The sequence below is a fragment of the Hemiscyllium ocellatum genome, chromosome 34 (assembly GCF_020745735.1).
Source record: "Hemiscyllium ocellatum isolate sHemOce1 chromosome 34, sHemOce1.pat.X.cur, whole genome shotgun sequence".
Lineage (NCBI taxonomy): Eukaryota > Metazoa > Chordata > Chondrichthyes > Orectolobiformes > Hemiscylliidae > Hemiscyllium > Hemiscyllium ocellatum.
In genome coordinates this window covers 4,372,032-4,396,139 of record NC_083434.1, presented here as the reverse complement: position 1 = coordinate 4,396,139, position 24,108 = coordinate 4,372,032, and the positions used below count along the sequence as shown (strand labels likewise).

The 24,108-nt window shown below is 39.0% G+C and overlaps 1 protein-coding gene across 1 annotated transcript in view; it reads right to left on the bottom strand.

Annotated features, from left to right (window-relative positions):
* The window catches only part of sirt5 (sirtuin 5), a 37,427-nt gene that overhangs the window by 3,445 nt on the left and 9,874 nt on the right, over positions 1-24,108 (bottom strand). The window contains exons 3-8 of the mRNA XM_060849962.1: positions 23,473-23,606; positions 21,098-21,323; positions 10,841-10,928; positions 8,150-8,203; positions 5,623-5,746; positions 1,679-1,794 (exon numbers count right to left, since the gene is read on the bottom strand). Coding sequence (XP_060705945.1) covers positions 1,679-1,794; positions 5,623-5,746; positions 8,150-8,203; positions 10,841-10,928; positions 21,098-21,323; positions 23,473-23,606 — 742 coding nt within the window. The remainder of the gene's footprint in view (positions 1-1,678; positions 1,795-5,622; positions 5,747-8,149; positions 8,204-10,840; positions 10,929-21,097; positions 21,324-23,472; positions 23,607-24,108) is intronic.

Below are 24,108 nucleotides of genomic sequence, written 5' to 3'. Positions count from 1 at the left end.
ACATCCAAAATCTATAGGACTGGAATACACAGAGGCAAAAGTTACACGTCAGAAAACCCTGTTTAGACCCTATTTGGAGTACACGAGCAGATCTGGGCATCACACTTTAGGAATGGTCTTGGAGGAGTATTGGTCTTGGAGGAAGTACAACATAGGCCTATAAGAATGATATCTTGATCTGAGGATTAAGTTATAAGTGATGAAGAGAGATTATACAAATTAGGTGTTTTCTGTAGAATTTAGAAGGCTAAGGGGTAATCTGATCAAAGTCTTCAAGATAATAACAGGAAAAGGCAGTGCAGATAACATTAAATTAATTTCACTGGTTGGAGATTCTAAAACCAGGGGGCAGAGTCTGAAAATTAGGTCTAGACTGTTCAGGACAGACGATTGGAAGCATTTCTACACACAGAGGGTGGTAGAGGTTTGTAACTCTCTTCCACAAACAGCAGCTATGCGAGATCAGTTGTTAAAGAACAGAAGAAACAAAGAACAATATGGCACAGGAACAGACCCTTTGGCCATTCAAGCCTACATCATCACATTTTGCCCTTCCATACCAAGACTGTCTTCACTGACAGGATCCATATCCTTCTATTCCCTCCCTATTCATGTATTCATCCCAGTGTTTCTTGAATGCTGCTACTGTGTCTGCTTCCACCACCACCTCGAGCAGTACATTCCCGGCACTCACCACCCTGTGTGTGAAAAGCCTGCCTCGCACATCTCTTTTAAATTCTCCCCTCCCTGCCGCACCTTGAACCTGTACCCCCCCAGTAACTGACCCCTTCAGCCTGGGAAAAACCCTTATACTTTCCACTCTATCCATGCCATTTACAACCTTATAAACTTCTATCAGGTTGTCCTCGAACCTCCTGCATTCCAGTAAAAACAAACCCATTGTATCCAACCTTCTTTCATAGATAAAATCCCCCAGTCTAGGCAACATCCTGGTAAAACTTTTCTGTACCTTCTCCAAAGCATCCACATCCTTCTGGTAGTGTGGTGACCAGAACGGTCTGCAATATTCCAGGTGTGGCCTAACTAAAGTTCTATAAAGCTGCAGCATAACTTGCCTATCCTTATACTCAATGCCCCTTCCAAAGAAGTTAAGTGCGTCTTAGGCCTTTTTTACTACTTTATCCACCTGTGCTCCCACCTTTCGTGGTGTGTGGACCTGTATATCCAGATCCCTCTGCATAGCAATACTCCTCAGGGTTCTGCCATTCACTGTATAAGTTCCTCCAGTACCTGATTTTCCAAAGTGCATCACCTCACACCTGACTGGATTAAAATCCATCTGTCATTTTTCTGCCATAACCTCCAACTGATCTATATCCTGCTGTATCCTCTGACAATCCTTCTCACTGTTGTACCTTCTGATAATCCTGCACACTATCCTAACTAGTAGTTAATTTAAAATTAAGAGATAAGATAGATTTTTGTTAAGCAAAGGTATTGAGAGATATGGGTCAAAGGCATAAGGGTTAGGCTACAAATCAGCCATGATCTCATTAAATGGCGGAACATGCTCAAGGGACTGAAAGACCTATTCCTGTTCCTATATTCTACAGAAGCAAAGCAATCATGCTGGACAGGACTCATTTCCTTCATCCTAGTAGACTAAAAAAAAACGAACATGCTTAGCAAAGATATAGTGCTGGATTAATTGACATACCTGAATTTTGTGGTGGCATCTGTGACAACAGTATTGAACTCTGCTACTGGCACACCCCTTGCAGCTACTTGGGGAGCAAACAATGCTGCAGGATAAACGATTGAAGAGGTCCCAACCTTGAAAAGAAAAATGTAAAACATCTGGTTAAGCAAACTGGGGAAAGACTAACTTGCTGTGGAAGATTTCAAAAGACAAAATGAGTCATCGACTGAAAGTGATGCCTGACTCAAGACTGAAACTCTGTAGCTCGGAACCAGACATCAACTCAGCAACATCTCATCAAAAACAGTGTCATGCCTCCAAAAAGATACAAGAATCAAACTCAGACATTTATGGTACAAAAGGTGGCCATTTGGTCCATCATGTGGATGCAGTCAACAAAGGTCTAACTATATCAATACCATTTTCCAGATGTTTGAGGTGGCAAACAACTGCAGGTAGGCAGGACCAATAGGTAGTCACCAGGATATTTTGTCCTGAAGTGGTTGGTGCAAAAAAAAAGGTTTGAGAATAGCAAATGTAGTGCAAATTAGAAATAAAATACGCCATCTAATCTGCCAAAAACACAACACTAATATTGAGTCCTCTCTGTTGCACCAGTAGGTTTTATTTAAATAATTTCCTGCATTAGCCATCTTTATAGCCAACGTAAGATTGCCAACATTCAAGAAATACTGTCATCAATCCACATCGAGCAATGGTTGAAACCCTTCAAAATCATTTCATTTGGAATTTTTACAATTGTAATGAAAAAGTAACGAATCTCAGTCAGGCTGGATTCAAATTCAGATCTTAACTGGTGGAAAGAGAAACAACAATTCCCCAATTAAACAGTTTCCAACTCTTATTGGAATATCAGTGCTAAATATTAGGCATAGAACCTTTGCTGAAAGTTAGGAGCAGAGTAGGTCTCACATGGGTTCTGAAGAACACTTATTGGAGCGGAAATGTTAACTTTGTTTCTCTCTCTACAAATATTGCCAGACCAGCCGAGTTTCTATAGCATTTAGCATTTGACCACACGATATAGGGTATTTTGTGTACCAAAGAGTGCAATGAAAACTTTGGTATTGGACAGGAACTTGTACTCTGATAGAGATAAAAATGTTGCATTAAACACTTTGTCCCTACAAGTTATAATTGACGAGTTTGTATGAATCTGATCAGTCCACAATGTTGGATGCATTCTGTCACAAACAATGACAATGAGAAGAAAAGGAGGAAGAAGTTCAGCGGTTATTGCACTACAAGCAGAGAAACCTTGTGGGGCCAATTGACCTATGCTTAATTCTTACGTTATCAATGTAAGCTAAACCAACCTGAGTGTGATACTTCTCCATTGGCTCCATGATTATTTATCTCAGGCTAGCCAGGTAATCACCAATTGTGGCTTTTTTTTGTTTCAGAAAGCATTTCAGATGAGACTCTCCATAAAAATTAATGTCAGCCTGACTTGGATGGATAATCTGTGGCTCCAGAAAATCAGCTAGTGGCAGATGTTTAAACAAGTGGGGAAGGGAAAACTTGCAGACTTGCAGCCACAGGAATTTGCAGCATTGATATTAATCCTTGGCTTAATTAAACACTGGACTCGAAATGTTGCTGCCCAAACATAAAATGAGGGCGTGTGATACTATAACTGGCAACTTTGAAATTCATAATACAAGTGGTTAATGGCTTCAGTTTTGTAACCATAATACTTGGCTGTCCATTTTAAACTGGATTTCAAATGATGGAGTGTAACTTCTTAATATTGGTCAAGTTTCTTTCATCCCCTTCTAAAGGCATTCACTCCCTGTAGATTTTTCAGTCATCATTTTTGTCACTTGTGGTCAGTATTAATACTAGCTTTTGGTGTAAAATGTTTGCTGGCTACCTGCTTCAGGCCAATACCATTTAGTAATTAGAATCCTCACTGTGAAGTACTAGGGAAAAAGGCAGCATTGCTTTTGCTGCTCAATTAGGCTGTTAACCTTGCCCTTTAAGTTGGTTTCAGGGTCACAGGGCAGAGCACTTAAGACAGTAGCATGGATTTGTCAAGGCCAAGTCAAGTTTGTTTCAAAACGTTCACCTTGCTGAAGAGATCACTATTGCAGGGTCCAAGAATATTAAAAACTTTCAGAAGGCATTTAATAACACTCCACACAAGATCATTAGGAAAAGTGGAAGCCCATGGAAATGGAGGCAACTTATTGCCACGGACAGGGATTTGTTTAGGAAGTAGTTAACAGGAAGAAAAATGCACATCTACCCTCAACGGCAGAATGAAGTGCATGACGCCTCCTAAGAATTCGGTACATTGAGCACTATATTGTATCACATTCACCGGACAAATCTACTAAGCCTCTAGGGAAGTGCACAAAATATACATCTTGGAAATAAAATTTAGAGACATTGTTGTAGAGCAGAAGATGAGGGTATTGAAACATCAGTGATATATGTAGCATGATCAGTTTGATTCATAGAATCGCTACAATGTGGAAGCATGCCATTTGGCCTACCAAGTCCACACTGTCCCTTCGAAAAGCATCTCACGCAGACCCACACGCCTACCCTGTCCTTGTAACCCTCCATTACCCTTGCTAACCCACCTAGCCTGCAAATCCCTGGACACTAGGGAAATTTGAACTATGGGGGGAAACCTGAGCACTTGATGAAAACCCACACAAACGTGGGGAGAATGTGCAAACTCAACACAAACAGTCCCCCAAAGGTGGAATTGAACCAGAGTCCCTGGTACAATTTTGTTGCAGTGCCACCCACTGAGCCACTGTGCTGCTAAAGAATTATATTTTCCACTTTGCATCTTAGGTTCTGGGTGAGATAAAAAAAAAGAGGTTTCTGCGACTGCATAAGATATTTAAATTTCCTTTCCTGTTCAATAGTTAGCCAGTCAGAGAAATAAACCTTTATTTAAAGTTATTCCATCAGATAGTATAACTGCATAATTTCACGTTATGTTTGTTTGTCATTGAGTTTTGCTTTTAAAACAAGCACTGCAAGAATTGGCACAAATATTCATTTCTAGGATAAGCCAGCTACATGTTGTGCCACTGAAAAGTACAATAAACACTGACCATCGTGTGTTGAAGTAGCCCTTGACTAAAGTTTATAAAATATGGCTGAAAAGGAATTTCCAGATGCACATCACAGCCAGAGATACTGGACAAAGTGAGATTCTCCATAGGAAGAAACATCAGGGAATTTAATTGGATTTCAAAAAAAAATGACAGTTTGAAGCACAAGCATTTCGATAAAGGGCATTTTTGAAAGGCCAAGTTATGTTACAGTCCCTCTTAGTAAAAGATGGAAGGAAAAGTCTGATCCTACAGTATTTAAACTTTTTAAGGTAACAGTAAATTAGAAATGCAAACAATAAATTAGTGTAAAAGGGTTAGTTGAATTCCTTGAACAAATGTTTATAGGCACTGAAAGTGGTTCACTGTATCACGAGGGAAGACAAAGCAATAAATGTTGTAAACAAAATCTTTAAAGGATGACTAGCACGGGCGGGGGGGGGGGGGTCAAAGGATGGTTGTAGAAGGAGAGGTAAGGACTGGGGAGAGACAAACAATTGAAGCCTAAGTGCAGACGTAGATAATTTGAACAAATATTTACATCCAAAGATCAAGAGAAGAGTGTCATTGACCTCTCCTCTGATCACAGCCATAATTAAAAAAGCAACTAGGCCCCACATGAAAGCCAGATTTGGAGCAGTGTCTGGTCTCTCCTACATGTATATTACAAGAGCTCCAGATAAACATTGCTTGTACTCCTGAACACAAGACCCCTTTTCGACATGCTACCAGTTTACGGAGTCAAATATAAGCCATTTGCTCTTGCACTTGTTGATGGACGTTAGTACAAGAAAACTTGGATTCAACATTCTAATTGAGAGTGGATCACATTAAGAAAACAAATAGCTTAAGAAACTATATACTTACTATAAGACAAAGGTCACAGATCTCAAGCTCCTTGTTCACTTCCATCAGGATATCAGAATCTAAAGTCTCTCCAAACCATACCACATGTGGACGAAGTAGACCATTACAACCAAATTCTTCACACCTTAAGGAATAATACAAAAAAATTAAACTCTTCAACCCAACAATTCTTTAGCATTATATAGTAGTTCACCTCTTCCGATCTGAACTAACAAAGATTAGACAAAAAAAAAATCCCTACTTACATTTGCTGGAGTTTGCCGGTTGGATTTGCCTTCATAGCAAAAGCAGTCTAGAAAGCTGTAGCAATGGTTATGGGTGGGGGTACAGGAGGGTTTGTGTGTCAGAGAGTGTGAACAAAATGTCAAGAGTGTTTGGCGCGGATGCTCAGTGGTGATGGGTTGGCTTTATGGTCAGTAAGGAGTTAGAGATTTTAATCTTCCTAACATATTCTGACCAACTACTAAGTCAGTTGGAACCTTATGAAATCTCTGAAGCTAACAGAGTTGGGCATATTTATAGGGGGTTCCAGCCTGGTCAGTGCATCAGAACTTCCGTAAGGTCCCAATATATATCTTTCAGAGTATGCCAGGTCTCCGACTATCCAATTCTGGAAGATCCAGGCCATAGTTCTTTTTTGCTCCACTTGTAGGGAAGAACTATTCCACACTCTCAACAGATTGTCCGCATCAACTTCCAGAAGATCCTGGTAATCACTGTCACAAATTAACAGATGGAAACCCCGAAAGGGGTGAGCAGAATAGGGAACAGAACTCCTGGCCAATCCTTTAGTGACATCCTACTGCACCACGACAGAAGTCCAGCCTTTAGAAACAACTACATGAAACTACTTTCTCCTTCTACAGTAGCACTATGTTCCATTGATCCATCTGTAAGATGAGGTTGCATTTGTACAGAAAAATAAATGAACATAGGAACATTGAGTCAAGGAAAAGCTTTATATTTGTGTTTAATGCTTCACGTGCACAATTGTATATTCTTAGTTTATTTAATCTGCTGGGAAAGGTTGATGATCTTCAACAGCACTCACTATGTATATAGCACTCTGTAGGTGGTAGAGAAGGTACAAAGTTAAGGCAAAGAATAACAAAGACTGTCAAGAAGGCGAGAGTGATGAAAACAGTGAGTCATCAGTAAATATTTGAAGATGGGAACATGGTACAGAAGTTTCCTGAGGATGGGACTGAATCATTGAAGAATGGGTTACTTATATGGTGTGGAAAGCCCAATTAGGCTGTGGTTTGTGGACTAAAACATGCAGAGAAATAGAAGTGTATGCTATATCACAACTTTTTAACTTGAGTCAATCAACAGACTTACAATATACTGTTTCTCAAAGAATAACTCTCCCTTGCCTTAAAATTTTTATCCTCCCTAAATCATGTACCTTTTTCCAGCAAACTAGCCAAGCAATTGATACACCAGGCCTCTGTCAATTCCACTCTCCAGGTATGCAAAAGCAACATATGCTTTGCCTTCCTTGCAGAACAGATGTTATAATCTTGCTACATAGCAAACTGAACTATGGCAGTGCTCCAGCAGGATATTGAAAACATTAGATCAAGTTTAAACAAGAAATTTCAATGCAATTCATTTTGAAACATTCTGAAGTATGACAAGATGGCATATAAATTCAAGTTGTTCTATGCCAATTCGAAAAATGATGCAGAAAAGCAGGGAAACCATTCGGAGGTGGTTGGACTTTCTTGTCGATTAGTTTGATGAATTCTTCCCTGCAGGAAGTTTATTTGCAATAACTTAATAGCTTGGGTTTTTTTTTTGCATGAAAGCAGTTAATACACAGGTACACCAAGTGATTTGGAAGGCAAATGGAATGTTACCATTTACTACAAGGGAAATAAACGTGTAAAAAAGTAGTAAGTATTGCTACAGCTGTACAGGGCCTTAATGAGATCACATCTGGTGTATGCGGTGTCCATTTTTTTTCTAAATAACGTCGCTGCACTAGAAAGAGTTCAGAAAAGATTCACTTAACCGATTCCTGGGATACAGAGATTAGCTTATGAGGAATGGTTGAGCAGATTGGGCCTATACCCAATGGAATTCAGAAGTGATTTTTTTTTTGAAACACAAGATTCTGAGGGTATTGACAGTGTAGATGTTGAGAACATTTCTAATATCTAGAACTAGGAACACAATTTAAAAATTAGTGATTGCCCATTTAAGACTGAGGAAATAATTCTTCTCAGTGGGGTTGAAGTCTGTAGAATTCTCTTCCACAGGAAAGAGTGGAGCCTGAATCATTGAACATATTTAAGGTGAGACAGATAGATTGTTGATGACAGGGGAATCAAAGGTTTTGTGGGGAAGAGAGGAAAGTGGAGTTAAAGCCAAGATCAGATCAAGAGTCATCTAATCAAGTGACAAGGTCTGCTTGAGGAGCCAAATGACCTACTCCTGTTTTAATTCTTCTGTTGCATACACAGTTAGATTGTGAACAGCAATGGGTCCTATGATCAACATGTCAAGATACAAATGTATTTACCTGGGAAGATCTTCAACTGGAATTCTGGCATCTTGTGTGTCAGGATCTGGTGCACTAGAAATAAATGAGACAAATGTACATACACATTTTCAGTATCCTTCAAATACTGTACCACACAGAATTTTAATGCACATGTGCCAAACTTACATCTCATCTTTGCTTCCTGTAAATAGGTTTGACTCAGATTTCCAAAGAAATTTGTTGATCTTTATTTCACCTCACAAAAGTGAGATCACTAATTCATTATTCAGGACAGTGTTGGCATTCTCTTTTTTAAAAAATCATGAATTGGACACAACATGCTCAAGATTGGAAAAGGATTTCCAGTACTTGAGCTTGTTTTAATCTTTTATCTCTTCAGTCATGCTGGCAAAAAAGTGGCATTCCAACCCTGAAGGAAAGCACAGTACAGACAAAGAGACCTTGAGGTGCAAGTTGATAGTTCCTTGAAAGTGGAGTCTCAGGTATGTAAGATAGTGAAGAAGGCATTGAAGTAGCTTTCCTTTATTGGTCAGAGAATGGAGTATAGGAGTTGGGACGTCATGTTGTGGCTGTACGGGACATTGGTTAGGCCATATTTGGAGTAGTGTGTGCAATTTTGATCTCTCTCCTACAGGAAAGATGTTGTCAAACTTGAATGGGTTAAGAAAGGATTTACAAGGATGTTGCCAGGGTTGAAGGGTTTAATTACATGGAGAGGGTAAAAAGGCTGGGGCTGTTTTCCCGGAAGCTTTGGAGGCTTATAGAGGTTTTTGCAAGGTTTGTAGCTCAGGTTGAGTTTTAGGGTGTAGGTTTGCTCGCTGAGCTGTAGGTTTGATATCCAGATGTTTCATTACCTGGCTAGGTAACATCGGTGGCGACCTCCAAGTGAAGCGAAGCTGTTGTCTCCTGCTTTCTATTTATATCTTTCTCCTGGATGGGGTTCCTGGGGTTTGTGGTGATGTCATCTCCTGTTCGTTTTCTGAGGGGTAGATAGATGGCATCTAGATCTTTGTGTTTGTTTCTGGCGTCGTGGTTGGGGTGCCAGGCATCTAGGAATTCTCTGGCAGGTCTTTACTTAGCCTGTCTCAGGATAGATGTGTTGTCCCAGTCAGAATGGTGCTTTTTTTCATCCGTGTGTAGGCTATGAGGGAAAGAAGGTCGTGTCTTTCTGTGGTTAGCTGGTGTTCGTGTATCCTGGTGGCTAACTTTCTTCCTGTTTGTCCTACGTAGGGTTTCTGTCAGTCCTCGCATGGAATTTTGTAGATGACGTTGGTTTTGTCCATGGGTTTTACTGGGTCTTTTAAGTTTGTTACTTTTTGTTTGAGTGTGTTGCTACTAGGATTCTGAGGGGTCTTAGTAGTCTGGCTGTCATTTCTGAAACTTCTTTGACGTATGGTAATGTGGTTAGGGTTTCTCGCTGTGTTTGGTCTGCTTGTCGTGGTTTGTTCTTGAGGAATCTGCGCACTGTATTATTTGAGTATCCGTTCTTCTTGAATACGTTGTATTGGTGGTTCTCCTCTGTTTTCCGAAGTTCGTCTGTGCTGCAGTGTGTGGTGGTTCGTTGGAATAGTGTTCTGATACAGCTTTTGTTTGTGTGTTGGGATGTTTGCTGGTGTAGTTGAGTATTTGGTCAGTGTTTGTCAGTTTTCTGTATACGCAGGTTTGTAGTTATCCGTTGTCTTTTCTTTCGACTGTGACGTCCAGGAATGCGAGTTTGTTGTCGGTTTCTTCCTCCTTGGTGAACTTTATGCCTGTGAGGGTGTTGTTGATGATGTTAAAAGTCTCTTCTATCTTGTTTCCTTTTGTGATGACAAAGGCATCATCCACGTAGTGGACCCAGATTTTTGGTTTGATCAGGAAGAAAGTTAGCCACCAGGATACACGAACACCAGCTAGCCACAAAAAGACACGACCCTGTCTCCCTCGTAGCCCTACACATGGATTGAAAAAAAACCATTCCGACTGGGACAACACATCTGTCCTAAGGCTAAGCAAAGACATGCCAGAGAATTCCTAGAGGCCTGGCACCCCAAACACAACGCCCGAAACAAACACAAAGATCTAGATGCCATCTATCAACCCCTCAGAAAACAAACAGGAAATGACATCACCACAAACCCCAGGAACCCCATCCAGGAGAAAGATATAAATAGAAAGCAGGAGAAACAGCTTCGCTTCACTTGGAGGTCGCCACTGATGATGTTATCTAGCCAGGTAATGAAACGTCTGGATGTCAAACCTACACGCCAAGCTTATAGAGGTTTATAAAATCATAAGGGGTATGGATAGGGTAAATAGACAAGTCGTTTCCCTAGGTTGGGGAAGAGGGTGGGGGTCCAGAATTATAGGGCATAGGTTTAGGGTGAGAGGAGAAAGATTTAAAAGCAACCAAAGGGGCAATGATTTCAAGCAAAAGGGTGGTGCGTGCATGGAATGATCTGCCAGAGGGAGTGGTGGAAGCTGGTACAATTGCAACATTTAAAAGGCATCTGAATGATTACATGAATAGGAAGTGCTGGCAAATGGGACTAGATTCATTTAGGATATATGGTCGGCATGGTTGAGTTGGACCAACGGGTCTGTTTCTGTGCTGTACATCTCTATGACTCTAACTCTATGACTGCAATTTGGGTTCCTAAGCTGCACTATGTTCAGCAGCTTCACAGAATTATCACAAGCATCTCAAAATTAGTTCAATTAAGTCATTACCCTTTTCCGGCTAAAGCTGGACAAATCGGACTCCTGTAATTCTCTGCTACATGTTTACAGTTTGTGCAGCGTGTTTTGAATAAACTGCCTAAAGGAACAAAATTAAATCTTTAAAACATCAAAAAAAAAACAAAGCATCAACTTAGAATTCTAGCAAAAAATTAAGACAACAGATTTAAAATCTGTTCCAAGTTAATGTTAATTTTTTTTGTCTCTTCCAATGAAACAGAATTGCAGTCAACGTAAATCTCACAGGTCAGTTACTGTGACTTAAGTCAGTACAACTTCTAACAAGTGGATTGATCCCTTTCATAAGTTATTGCTCAACATCAACAGAAGCCTGTTGGAAGTAATCTGTTTCCTTGAAACCAAGTAATTTCTCATTCTGGAATTTTTTTGGATTATAAAATGATGCATTATACAAACATAACTTTTGAGTAACATTTACCATTTTCAATCTGTAATTGATTCTTTCTTTGCTGGTTTCAACCCCGTTTCCAAAAATACTGAATGTAGGCATTTAAAGTGCATAATTTTTGCTGAACCTGTACCCTCTCACTTTATTGCAGCAGAGTCAATTGATGATTTGCAACGGGTCTGCTTGAGGGATAACTCTGTATTACTTAAGAGACTGAATAACAGACAGATCTGTTAGGAAAAGGTTAAAGTTCCAACGTTGAACTTTTATACTGGAGAAATTGAGGACTGCAGATGCTGGAGATCAGAGTCAAAAAGTGTGGTGTTGGAAAAGCACAGCCAGTCAGGCAGCTTCCAAAAAGCAGGAGAGTCAACGTTTCGAGTATAAGCTCTTCACCACATTCCTGAAGAGTTTATGCTCGAAACGTCGACTTTCCCGAACTGTTATACAGCATACCCTAAAAATTATTATTTTCTGTGTGTAAGAAATTAGTTAAATTGCAGTTATTCCAATAATGGGGTGGTTTGTGAGAGCATGGTGTACATGCACAGGATGGAAGTATGGAGGATTTGGCCAATTTCTAATAATTTATCTACATACAATAAATAGTTCGGACATCACTTTCTTTGCACAATCTTTAAATCCTATTGAAAGTTTATGGTCACGCTTTTCAGTCACTGTTTTTCATTATCTGACTAAGATAACAATTCCATGTTATGATATCAACTGCCAAACATAGTTGAATATTCTGTCACTAGAAATCTCAGTGCATCACATTTCAGAAATCTTTCAATATAACTCTGCTGTTGTATCCTTGTACTTTTAAAGAGAATTGACGACTACGGGGAGATATTGTAGCATACACTTCAATAACACTATTCTCTGCTGTACAAAATATACCACAGATTTGCTAGCATTAAGACGACATGAAATGGCATGTCTGAAAGTAACCTTGCTTCAGAAGGCAAACAGAGAGCAGTACCACTGCAGATTGATACATTCCAGAAGTCACTGGAGGGGTGTATCATATGACCAGTACAATAAATTGAAATCTTTTAAAACTTGAGTTCAGATCAATGGTTTGAAGTATTAGTTGACATCGGTATGGAAATTTCAGCTGTCCATCTAGATAGCTGAATTTTTTGAATGCTAGATTTAAAACTCTTTAAATTTAAAAGTAGGAAATAAGTGAATAATGAAAAGCATTAAGTGTGAATGAGAGTCAAATTACAGAGTCAGACAGAATGTACAAAGGTTTTTGAGGGGGGAGGGGTTTGAGAGAAGGATGATGACAGAGAGCCCGAGTTGGGGGATGAAATACTGCCTCAGTCATTGTTTTCTTTCATTTAACTTATTGCTGATTTTACAAAATATTTTAAAACATTTGTTATACCAGTGACCTTAAAAAAAGAGGTGTGATGATGAAAATAGAAAGAAAAAATGAAAAACTGGAACAAAAATATAAAAGGAGGATAAGTTAAAAGAAAGACTTTTAATTTGAAACTTTTAAGAGTGCAAAAGATAAATGTGATGAATAAGACCAGAAAGACTGTGCAGCAAGTCAGGATACAATATGTGGGAAACAAACTGGGAAGTGTGCGCATCAATTTGGCACGACTGCAAAGCAGACTGGAAGGAGCGTGCAGCAAATCAGCATCACTGTGAAGCAGAAACAAAATGAGAACAGCTTCATAAGGGCAGGAGAAAAATCTGAATCAGCAGCAGCTTCTCAGCCAACAGGAAAGCACAGATCAGCAGCATTGTAAAGAGTACAGCAGACCTACATGAGAAGGGCAATGACAGCAGGAGATAAAAACAGGCAGCACAGAGCCTCTTCAACTTGTTTATTCAAGAGCCACAGTGTAATATCACAAGAAAAAAAATAGATAATTGATGGATACTTCTTATGTCTTTTGATCAGCCAATTGGTTTAAATCAGGCAATGTAATTACAGTTAAGAAATTCATTTTGAAATTAATTAATAGTATAGAAATGCTGGGCAGGCGATGTATTGCAGTTGTAGTACATGGAGCTGGTGAGCAATTTACTGTGATCACATCTGCAGCAAATGTTGGCTGCTTGAGAAACTGACTTAGAGTTGATAAGAGGCAGCTTGAGCTGTGGACAGTGCAACACAGGGCAGAGAGTGAGCGAGAGCAAGAGAGATAGTCACTTGGACACTGTTTCCGAAGACAGGCACACCCCTTGGATTCACTACATTTAATTTGATCTGTGGTCAGGGACAAGAAGGTGTGGCTGCAAGTTAAGCAAATATGGGGGTATACAATCTAACTTTGGAGGAGCTTCAGTCAGTCCCTTTATCCAATAGGCACAAGTTTCTTTCCCTAGTATGGACAAGAGCACAGACTGCAGGGAGAATGAGTGGGCTGCCACAGCACTGTGACCCAGAGCACTATTCAAGTGAGGGTTTTTTTTTGGGAAAATAAATATAGTGGTACTATTCAGTGAATATATACTGCTGTCTGCATTAAAGGGAGTAGCCCAAAGGCTGAGTTACTTACATAGTGCCATGTTTCAGGACATCTCTTGTGCACTGTAAAGGAACTTAAGAGTGGGAGAGGAAGAATTCTGTTGTATTAGTGCACAAAGATACCAACAAAATAGGAGTAGGAAAGAGATCCTGTTGAGGCATTATGCAGAGCTTGGAGCTAAAACAGATTCACAAAAGAAATAACTCCAGATCACTAGTGAGCCACATTTAAATTTGTAAAGAAGATTAGGGGACTAAATGTGACTCAATGATTAGTTTGGGAGAAATGGGTTCTGATTCATGGGGCACTGGCACCAGTACTGGAGAAAGAGAAGTATTCCATTGCAACAGTCCTCATCTGAACTATGTTGGGACCAGTGTTCTGGCAAATTGTATAACTAAGGCTATAGATTGGGTGTTAAACTAATGGTGAGAGGGGGTCAATTCAAGAGAAAGGTTAAAGAGAAAATGAAAAAGAAAGAGGAGAGGTGTTGGCTAGTGAAGATGTGCATGATATTCAGTGTGACAGGAAGGGATAGAAAATATACACAGAAAAGTGTAGCAGAAATCAGAACCAGGGCAAGAGTGGTGATAAAAAGTCAAAACTTAAGGATGTTTATCAGATTACACATAGCAATTGCAATAAGATACAGGAGTTGACTGCACAAATATAAATACATGAAAGTGACTTGAAAGCTATAACGGAGTCATGGTTACAGGATAACCAAGGCTCGTAACTCAATATTCAAGGATTTTTGATATTTCAGAAGAATAGGGAAAAGGAAAAAAAGTCTTGGGATAAATTGGTCAGTAAAGGACTTTATCAGTTTGGTGGAAAGTGTGATATAGGTGAAATAGATCATGTTATGGAATCAGTTTGGATGGAAATAAGGAATGGCAAGGGAAAGGCATCCTGGATGGGAGTCATCTATACGTTGAAGAGTTGCCTCACTGTAGGACAAAGAATTAAAAGATGTTAAGCGGTGCATTGGACAGACAAATTGTCACAGGTGATTTTAATCTACATATTAACTGGACAAATCAGTTGGGCAAGTATGACGTAAAGCCATTTTTTTAAAACAAGTACATTAACGATTGCTTCGTAGAACAGTATGTTGCAAATCCTTTAAGACAAATTGCTGGAGAAACTGAGCAAGTCTACAGCATCTGTGAAGGGAAAACAGCGTTAATATTTTTGAGTTCTGTGACCCTTCTACTGAACTTTGCTTTATTTTCATTTTGTAGAACCTACCTGGGAACAGATTATTTTAAATTTAGTAATGTTTAGTGAGGTATGATGAATAAGATCTCATAGTTAAGGATCCTGCAGGGGAAAATCACAACATAATAAAATTTAAAATTCAGTTTGAGAAAGAACAATTCAAGTTTCAAACCAATGTCATCATCTTAAATGAGGGCAATGACAGAGGTATGAAAATGTGTTTACAATGAGCTGGGAAAATAAACTAAAGAGAAAGTGGCAGACATTTAAACAGGTATTTCAAAAAGCTCACCAAACTTTATTCCTGTCAAAGAGAAGAACCTGATGAGCAGGATAAGCCACTTGAGGTCAAAGATGGTCAAGGAAATGTTCAATTAAAAATGAAGGCATATAAAATGGTAAAAGCTAATGGTAGACCAGATAATTGGGCATCTGTTTGGAACCAGATGACTAAAAATCAAAGGAGGAGAAAATTGATTACGACAGTAAATTGGCATGAAATATAAAAGCAAACAGAAACAGCCTCTAAAGGTATAAGAAAAGAAAGAGTAGCTAAAGAAAGTGGGAAAAGATGATGCAACTGGGGAATTGAGAAGGGACATCAGGGAAATGGTAGATAACTTAAACTAATGTTTTACATTGGTCTTTATGATGGAGGAACTCTAAGCATCCTAAAGTTAACAGCTAAACAGGGTGCTAAATGGAGGAAAGAATTTCTAACAGTTCCAGTCATGAAGAACAAAATACCTAACAAACTAATGGGACTAAAAATAGATAAATTATCAGGATCCGATGGCCTGCATCCCAATATTTTAAAGTTGTTACACACACAGTGGAAACATTGGTCCAAATATTCCAAATTTTGGGAAACTACTCATATGATGCCCCTGTTCAAGAAGAGAGAGAGTGATGAAAGCAGGAAACTATAGGCTAGTTAGCATAACAAATTTATTATTGGGAAAAGGCTAGAATCTACTATTAAAGAAAAAGATAGCAAGGCATTCAAAATTAATGCAATCAAATTCCTTCCTAAGGGCATTATGGGTGTACCTACAGTCCTTGGACTGCAGCGGTTCATGAAGGTAGCTCACCACCACTTTCTCAAAGGCAACTAGGGACATACAATAAATGCTAGCCCAGCCAGACACACCCACGTCCTACAATTGAATAAAGGACCAGTGTTGTGTATTTGGATTTTTTAGAAGGCTTTAAATAAGTAACACATAAAAGGTTAACGCAGAAGAAAGGAACTCAGTATTGGTATTAGGATGGTTTGAGGATTGGTTAACACAGAAAAGAGTCAGAATTAATGGGTCTTTTTCAGGATAGAAAGACTAATGGAGTGCCACAAGTGTCAGTCCTAGGCTTTCAATTATTTACAATCTATATTAATGATTTGAGGGAGGGGGGGGGCAGAGCATAATGTATCCAAATTTGCTAATGATATAAAGATAGGTGAGAGGGTATGTTGTGGATGAAGACATAAGAAACCGGTAAGGAGATACAGATGAGTGAGTGAGCAAGCAAAAATGGGGTTTAATGGTGGAAAATGAGATGTCTCTCACTTTTGGTCAGAAGTATCACAACATGCTCTTATTTCAATGGAGAGAAAGTCCAAAAAGGTGCAGACAGAGGGATCAGCGTGTTCATGGACATGAAACCAAAGTAGTTAAAGTGCAGCAAGTAATTAAGGCAGCAAATAGAATTTTGTCCTTTTTTGCTGGGCTCTGGAGTTTGTAAACAAGGAAGTCTTGTTGCAACAGTACAGGGTGTTGGTGAGACTGCATTTGGAGTCTTTGCACTTTTGGTTTCCCATCATTTCAAGAAGAATATACTGGCATTGGAAGCTGTCAAAAGGAGATTCCTACACTTAGACCTGGAATGAAAGGATTTACACCTTTATTTGTTAGAAAGTCTGGAAGAACAGAGTGGTGATCCTATTGAAATATATAGGATTCTGAGGGGGTTTGACAGGGTAGGTGTTAGGAAGATGTTTCCACTAGTGGGGAACTCAAATAGAGAACATAGTAACAGAAAAGGAGACATGCGTTAAAACTTGAGATGCAAAGGAATTTCATCTCAGAGATGGTAGTAAACATCCGGAATTCTCTACCCGAGAGTTATGGATGCTAGGGTACTGAAAATACTTAAAAGAAGAGCTGGATAGATTTTCCAAACATGAGGAACATGATAGCTATGCTGAGCTGGCACAAAAGACATGTTGATGCATGGGTCAGATCCACAATAATCTTATCGAATGGTGGGGCCAAATCCTGTTCCTGTTTCTTATGTTAAAAATTTAAATTAGACACTATACAATTATTTCAACGTTGAAATACATCCTCAAGAAAGAAAAGTATTCATAAATTCTACATAAACAGTAGGAGGCTCCGTCCTGTACTGACAATAGTCCAATCTTGAAGATTCACAGCAGTGAGACTATTAACAGTATGGAGGTCTGCAACAGCATTAAAATATTATGATTCACTTGCAATGAAAATCAAAGTTGTGCCCTCTGGTGGAACACCTGCTGATGTTTCCACTTGGTCAGTATTTTATGGGTCAGGGACCTGTCATTTGGGAATTTGAACTGATTATCCTGAAGTTACACTTATTTTAGTACAGCCAGTAGCAGGTGCAGAGTCTGCTAAAGAGCACGGCCATTTGAGCCCAAACCAACATGAACATTGAAACACTAACTCCCCAGCTTCCCTCCTAAGATCAGCATTCCTGACTCAATCCCAACTTTTGCAAATCACTTATTTATTTAAACCATGCCATCCAAAAAAATCACCAATATGATTATTTGAATTGGGTAAATGTTAAGTCAAACCAAGAAAAGAACAATACAAAATGAATACAATCCAACTAAATACGTTTTATTTGCTTTTAAATAAATTTCATGCTGAATGCATTGTTGCATGAAGGGAATTGTTGAAATTAATTACTTAATATGTTGAATTGTTAAAGCAGTTCTGTCTTTTTAAAACGTGGGATAGAAAAAGAACAAAGAAAATTTACAGCCCAGGAACAGGCCCTTCGGCCCTCCAAGATGATCCAAATCCACTATCTAAACCTATCGCACAACTCCTAAGCATCTGTATCCCTCTGCTCCCCACCTACTCATGCATCTGTCCAGGCGCACCTTAAATGAATCTATCGTGCCTGCCTCTACCACCTCTGCTAGCAATACATTCCAGGCACCTACCACCCTGTGTGTGAAGTATTTGCTGCATGTATCCCTCTTAAACTTTTCACCTCTCACCTTGAAAGCGTGACCTCTCGTTATTGAATCCTTCACCTTGGGAAAAACCTTATCTCCATCTACCCGGTCTATACCCTTCATGATTTTGTAGACCTCAATCAGGTCCCCCCTCAATCTCCTTTTTTCTAATGAAAACAATCCGAACCTACTCAACCTCTCTTCATAACTAGCATCTTCCATGCCAGGCAACATCCTCGTAAACCTTCTCTGCACCCTCTCCAAATCACCCATATTCTTTTGGTAATGTGGTGACCAGAACTGTACACCGTATTCTAAATGCGGCTGAACCAATGTCTTGTACAATTTTAACATGACCTGCCAGCTCTTATATTCAATACCCTGTCCGATGAAGGCAAACATACCATATGCCTTTTTGACCACTATCCACCTGTGCAGCAACCTTCAGGGTACAATGGACCTGAACTCCTAGATATCTCTGCTCATCAACTTTTCCCAAGGCTCTTATGTTTACTGTATAATTTGCTCTAGAAATAGACTACCCAAAATGCATCACTTCACATCTGCCTGGATTGAACTCCATCTGCCATTTCTCCGCCCAACTCTCTAGTCTATCTATAGTCTCCTGTATTTTTTGACAGTCCCCTATGCTTTCTGCTACTCCACCAATCTTCATGTCATCTGCAAACTGGCTGACCATACTAACAGTGCCCTCTTCCAGATCACTTATGTATATCACAAACAGTGGCTCCAACACTGATCCCTGTGGAACACCACTGGTCACCTTTCTCCATTTCGAGAAACTCCCTTCAACTGCTACTCTCTATCTCCTGTTGCTCAACCAGTCCTTTATCCACCTAGGTAGAACACCCTGCACACCATGTGATCTCACTTTCTACATTAGTTTACCATGGGGAACCTTATCAAATGCCTTACTAAAGTCCATGTAAATGACATCTTACAGCCCTTCCTTCATCTATCAACTTGGTCACTTCTTCAAAGAACTCTATTAAGTTGGTAAGGCACGATGTCCCTCACACAAAACCATGTTGCCTATCAATGATAAGCCCATTCTTTTCCAAATATAAATAGATTTTATCCCTCAGTACCTTCTCCAGCAACTTTCCCACCACTGACATCAGGCTCACTGATCTGTAGTTACCCGGAATATCCCTACTACCTTTCTTGTATGGGGTCAACATGAGCAACCCTCCAGTCCCAGTCCTCTGCACCTCACCTGTGTTTAAGGATGCTACAAAGATAACTGTCAGAGCCCCAGCTATTTCCTCTCTCATCTCCCTCAGCAACCTGGGACAGATGCCATCCGGTCCTGGGGATTTGCCCACCTCTAGCCTACCCAACACATCTTCCCTACTTGTGTCAACGTGATCCAGAGTAATCACACTTCTATCCCTAATCTCAATATTCATCATGTTCCTCTCCTCAGTGAACACTGATGCAAAGTAATCATTAGAATCTCACCTATTTCTTCAGGTTCAACACACAGCCTTCCTTCCTTATCCTTTAATGGACCAATCCTTTCTCTAGTTACCTGCTTGCTTCTTATAAAAGAATAAAAGGCATTGGGATTCTCTTTCATTCTGCTCGCTAAAGCTATTTTCATGACCCATTTTATCCCCCTTGATTCCTCGTTTAAGACTGGTCCTACTCTCCCGATATTCCTCCAGGGCACGTTCTGTACTTAGCTGCCTGGAGCTTATGGGCGCTTCCCTGTCTCACCACATTTCCCTGCTGTACAACTCGAACACTATTTGGCTATAACATTTCATCATCTTATTTTAGATGACCATAGAGATCACTTCAGTAGTTATGTCAATGGTCAAAAATATTAACAATTAATATTTTTCAAAATTTGTCTGGCACCAGTGACACATTTTAATGAAACAGCTTTAATTTTGGTTTAATTTCAAAACTTGTGTTCCAGTTACACAAATTTTCACTGTTTTAACCCTACAGAAAAAATATATGGTCTAGATATACAGATGACTAAATTATACTATATAGATTCAGCATGAAAGTTACTTTGTATAATTTTATAATCATTCCAGAAGTGTTAAATATGTTTCATAGCTTCCAGTGTTGAAAAGCCTTAATTATTTAAAAATATTAAAGATAATTTTAAAAATTCTATCATTGAGCTAAATACAAAGCATGAAGTACTGCTCTTCAGTGTAACTTCCAGCACTCCATGCTGGAAGGCCATGTTTCTTGTTCCAGTGGTTGACCCTGCTGCAGGAAGAGAAGGTTTTCCCTTTCAGACTATAATCCAGGTAAAATGGGCAGTCAGCAATATTAGTCACAGTTTTGCTGCTAACAGAAAGTTACAAATAATCATGTTTCGATGATTGCTTGCTACCACTTACTAAATCAGGCAGAGAAGGAAAAGATGGCATAAGTCAGAGGGTAACAATTTATAGTTAGAGAATGATGGGAGAAAAAAAAGGCCAGAATAAAACATATAAACAGGCTAAAGAGGAGGAGATAGTAAGAGAAGCATAGAAAGAGGATTTGAAGGAAAAATACAAAGTGTGGCAAACACAAGAGCAATGGAGTAAAAAAGAGGGAACAACAGGTGGCTGTGATTTTTATTCATTTATCTTTCATATATAAATAAGTTAAAAACAACAACAATATTCAATCTGTAATGCAATCAAATTGGCAATTGAGGCTAGTAGACCTAATTGAAACATAATTGAGAAAACTACTCTAAGTACATTATCTATTAGGATGCCTAAACAAAACTCAAGATTTATTGTGGATACTAATTAACTTGCTTTGTAGTCATCTTATCAGTAATGCAATTTATTTTTCCCAATACAAATACTAAGATGAATAGTAATGGCCACAAATCAAGATTTTCAGATTACAACGCAATCACATACCATGAATTTCATACATAGCTTTTGATCCTGCTCTTTTATGAAGTTCATCAATGTTCTGAGTGACGACCACAACCTTTCTGCCTTGCTTGCTCAGTCTAGCCTCACATTCAGCAATAGCAATGTGTGCAGCATTTGGGCTTTTACTCAACATCAGCTCACGGCGATAGTGATAGAATTCCCATACTCTAGAAGGATTTCTTGCAAAAGCCTCCGGGGTAGCCAAGTCCTGTTAATAGACAAGTACACATGCAAAACACTTTTCTAAAAATAAGTATCAAGCTATCTGAGCTGGTACCCACACATAGCTCTGAAAAGACCAGGCACCTTGATTCTACTTGGTTGTTCGGATTGTGATTGGTGGACCTGAAGATTAGATGCGTGATGTTTAGCACTGCTTTTTCATTGACGAATAAATTCTAAATCAGAAATTATTAGTTGCAGCAACTTGATACAAATGAAAATCAATAGGAAGATGGAATTTACAGTGAAGTAGCAGTCTGTTTAATTCAACTATTCCAAGCTAATTTTAAACTTCCCAGGTGGCCCTGAAGTTGCAAGGTATGCAGCAAAATGGTCCCTGAAGACAAAGCTGGACACAACAGTCATATACAAAAATACTTACATGCACATCTAAACTCTTATTCAAAAGTAATTTACAAGTTATTTGCAAACATGCTTTACTATCATACAAATAAACAAGCAATTTACACAGCTGTAAAATTAGTATTAATAGTAATATTAAACTTCGCTACTTCAACTGATTTCACTCAGTTGGAATCTTACATCGAGAAGGCAATCTGTTCCAACAGAGGTTTGCCAAGGAAACAGGATTGAAAATTATCCTCCATATTTGTCCAAAACAACAACATGAGAAATGAAGATTAAATTATATTTTGGACTTTATAATACTTTACTACATAATAAGGCTACCATATGAATGTTTTAGACAACAGACTTTTGTGGTCGACAGGCAACAGGGATTAGTGCTGGAGCACAAAACTTCTCCACTTTTATTTCCCCAGAAATAAAAGATGTACAAAAACTTATCTTTAATACTGTATACTTCAAGACTTGTCAGGCTCTGCTCGATTGTAAATTCATCACAGTTGGGTGAGGCTCACAATTTACTGAAAAATTTGGCACAAATTCTTTTGTGTAGACAAACCAGGTATTCAGCCAGGGTTCCCTAAATCAGCTCTGTAACATGATATAGAAATGTCACAGTATCAGCCCAGCCCTGAGTTGAGAACCAAATCCAAGAGGTGCAAGTAATGTCTCAAATTGTGAAATTCAATTTGCATAGCAGTGTTATCAGATTTAACCCATCTGCTTCACTAATGTTTTTCAGGGAAGAAAAATTTACCATCCTTATCCAGCTTGACTGCAGACCCAAAGCAATATGGCTGACTCTTAACTCCCATCTGGGGAACAAATGCTTGCCTCGCCAGAAATGTCCACATCTCATGAACGATTTTTTAAAAATGTTGTAAAGATCTTGATTTTGAGAGTAAAGTCTCTAGGGAAAAGAATGGTGCAGTGACGTCAGTTGACTAGATGACTAGTGTACAGCTCAGAGTAGTGCTAACAGAACGAAGTTTGATCCCCATTCCAGGTGAAGTAGGGCTGTTCTCGTTGCCCTGTTCTGTAGTAAAGTCATGGCATAAGCTAAAGTTCAATAACCTTATCGATTACGTGAGATGCTATCTTAAGAAGGGGATCAAAGGAAAAACAAAATAAGTCTGAAAAATTCTGAAGTCAAAACAAATGGTGGAAATTGAAATAAAGATTGAAACTTGCAGTACGTGGGAAAGATATTGCTTTTACTTGGAATAAGTAACAAGAGAGCTTCATGTTGACTTATTTTCACTCTTAGATCTTGCTGTGCATTTCTAGCAAATTATGAAATGACTTCTTTTCAATTTAAGTATGTTGCATGAGAGCCAAGTCGTCAATTGGTGCTGAATTACAGATTAACAGTTTATGGTTACAGTTGGTTCCATGTTTTGGATGTACCATCAATATTTGCACAGCAATTCCACAGAAGGAGAAAAACAAATATGCATTAGCCTAACTCACCGCTTAACATTATACTGGCATTGAATAATGGCTGATAAAAACGTAGGAATTATTAACAAAAACCTCAGTTTTATAAACTCAGGGTAACAGCCACAGCAAAACCACAATCCTCAGCCTTCCTTCATATCACGGCATTTACAGTCTCTTCCTTTAAATGAAAGATGCAACCCAATTGTTGCTGAAGCTTTTGAATTCTATAAAAAAATAAATGAATCACCTACAATCAGAGATTGCATTTTAACATGAAATTACCAAAACACATCATATTCCCCTATCGGTTTTGTGGGTTATGGACATACCTGGGCTTGCCATTTCCTCCAAAAGCCCCCTTTTCCACGGAAGGTGGGAACTCCACTCTCTGCACTAGCTCCAGCGCCTGTTAAAATGGTTATGTGCTTGGCTTTCGCAAAGACTTCCCGAAATTCAGCCAAATCTTTAAAAAAAATTATGACATTTACAAACAAGATATGCATATTAGACAAAGATTCAAAGGGTATAATAATCTGAATAGGATGGGGCTCCTTCCTTTAGGGAAAAATAGAGGCAATGAGACGTTTTTAAAATTATCAAGAATTTGAAAGGAATAGACAAAAAGATATTTCCACTTTGAATGTGTGAAACAGTGGAAAGTGTTCAGAAATTAGGGATTTGAAATGGGATAATAATGCAATAAATAATTTGGGGAAAAACATGAAGTAGTAAGAATGTAGAACCACAGGGTGGCCAAGCAATTAACACCGTTGCATTTTAAGGTGAGCTAGAAGGGACATTATTGAGCCAGGAAGAGGAAGTTATGTTAAAAGCAAGTGAAGGGAAGAGGTGGCATTAGCTTATGTGCAAGATAATACTGGCAGACTAGCAATGGCCTGCCCTGCACAGTGAAATCTTTTGCTATATTAGGCAGAACAGCAGAATTCACCTTCTTTTTCTCATGG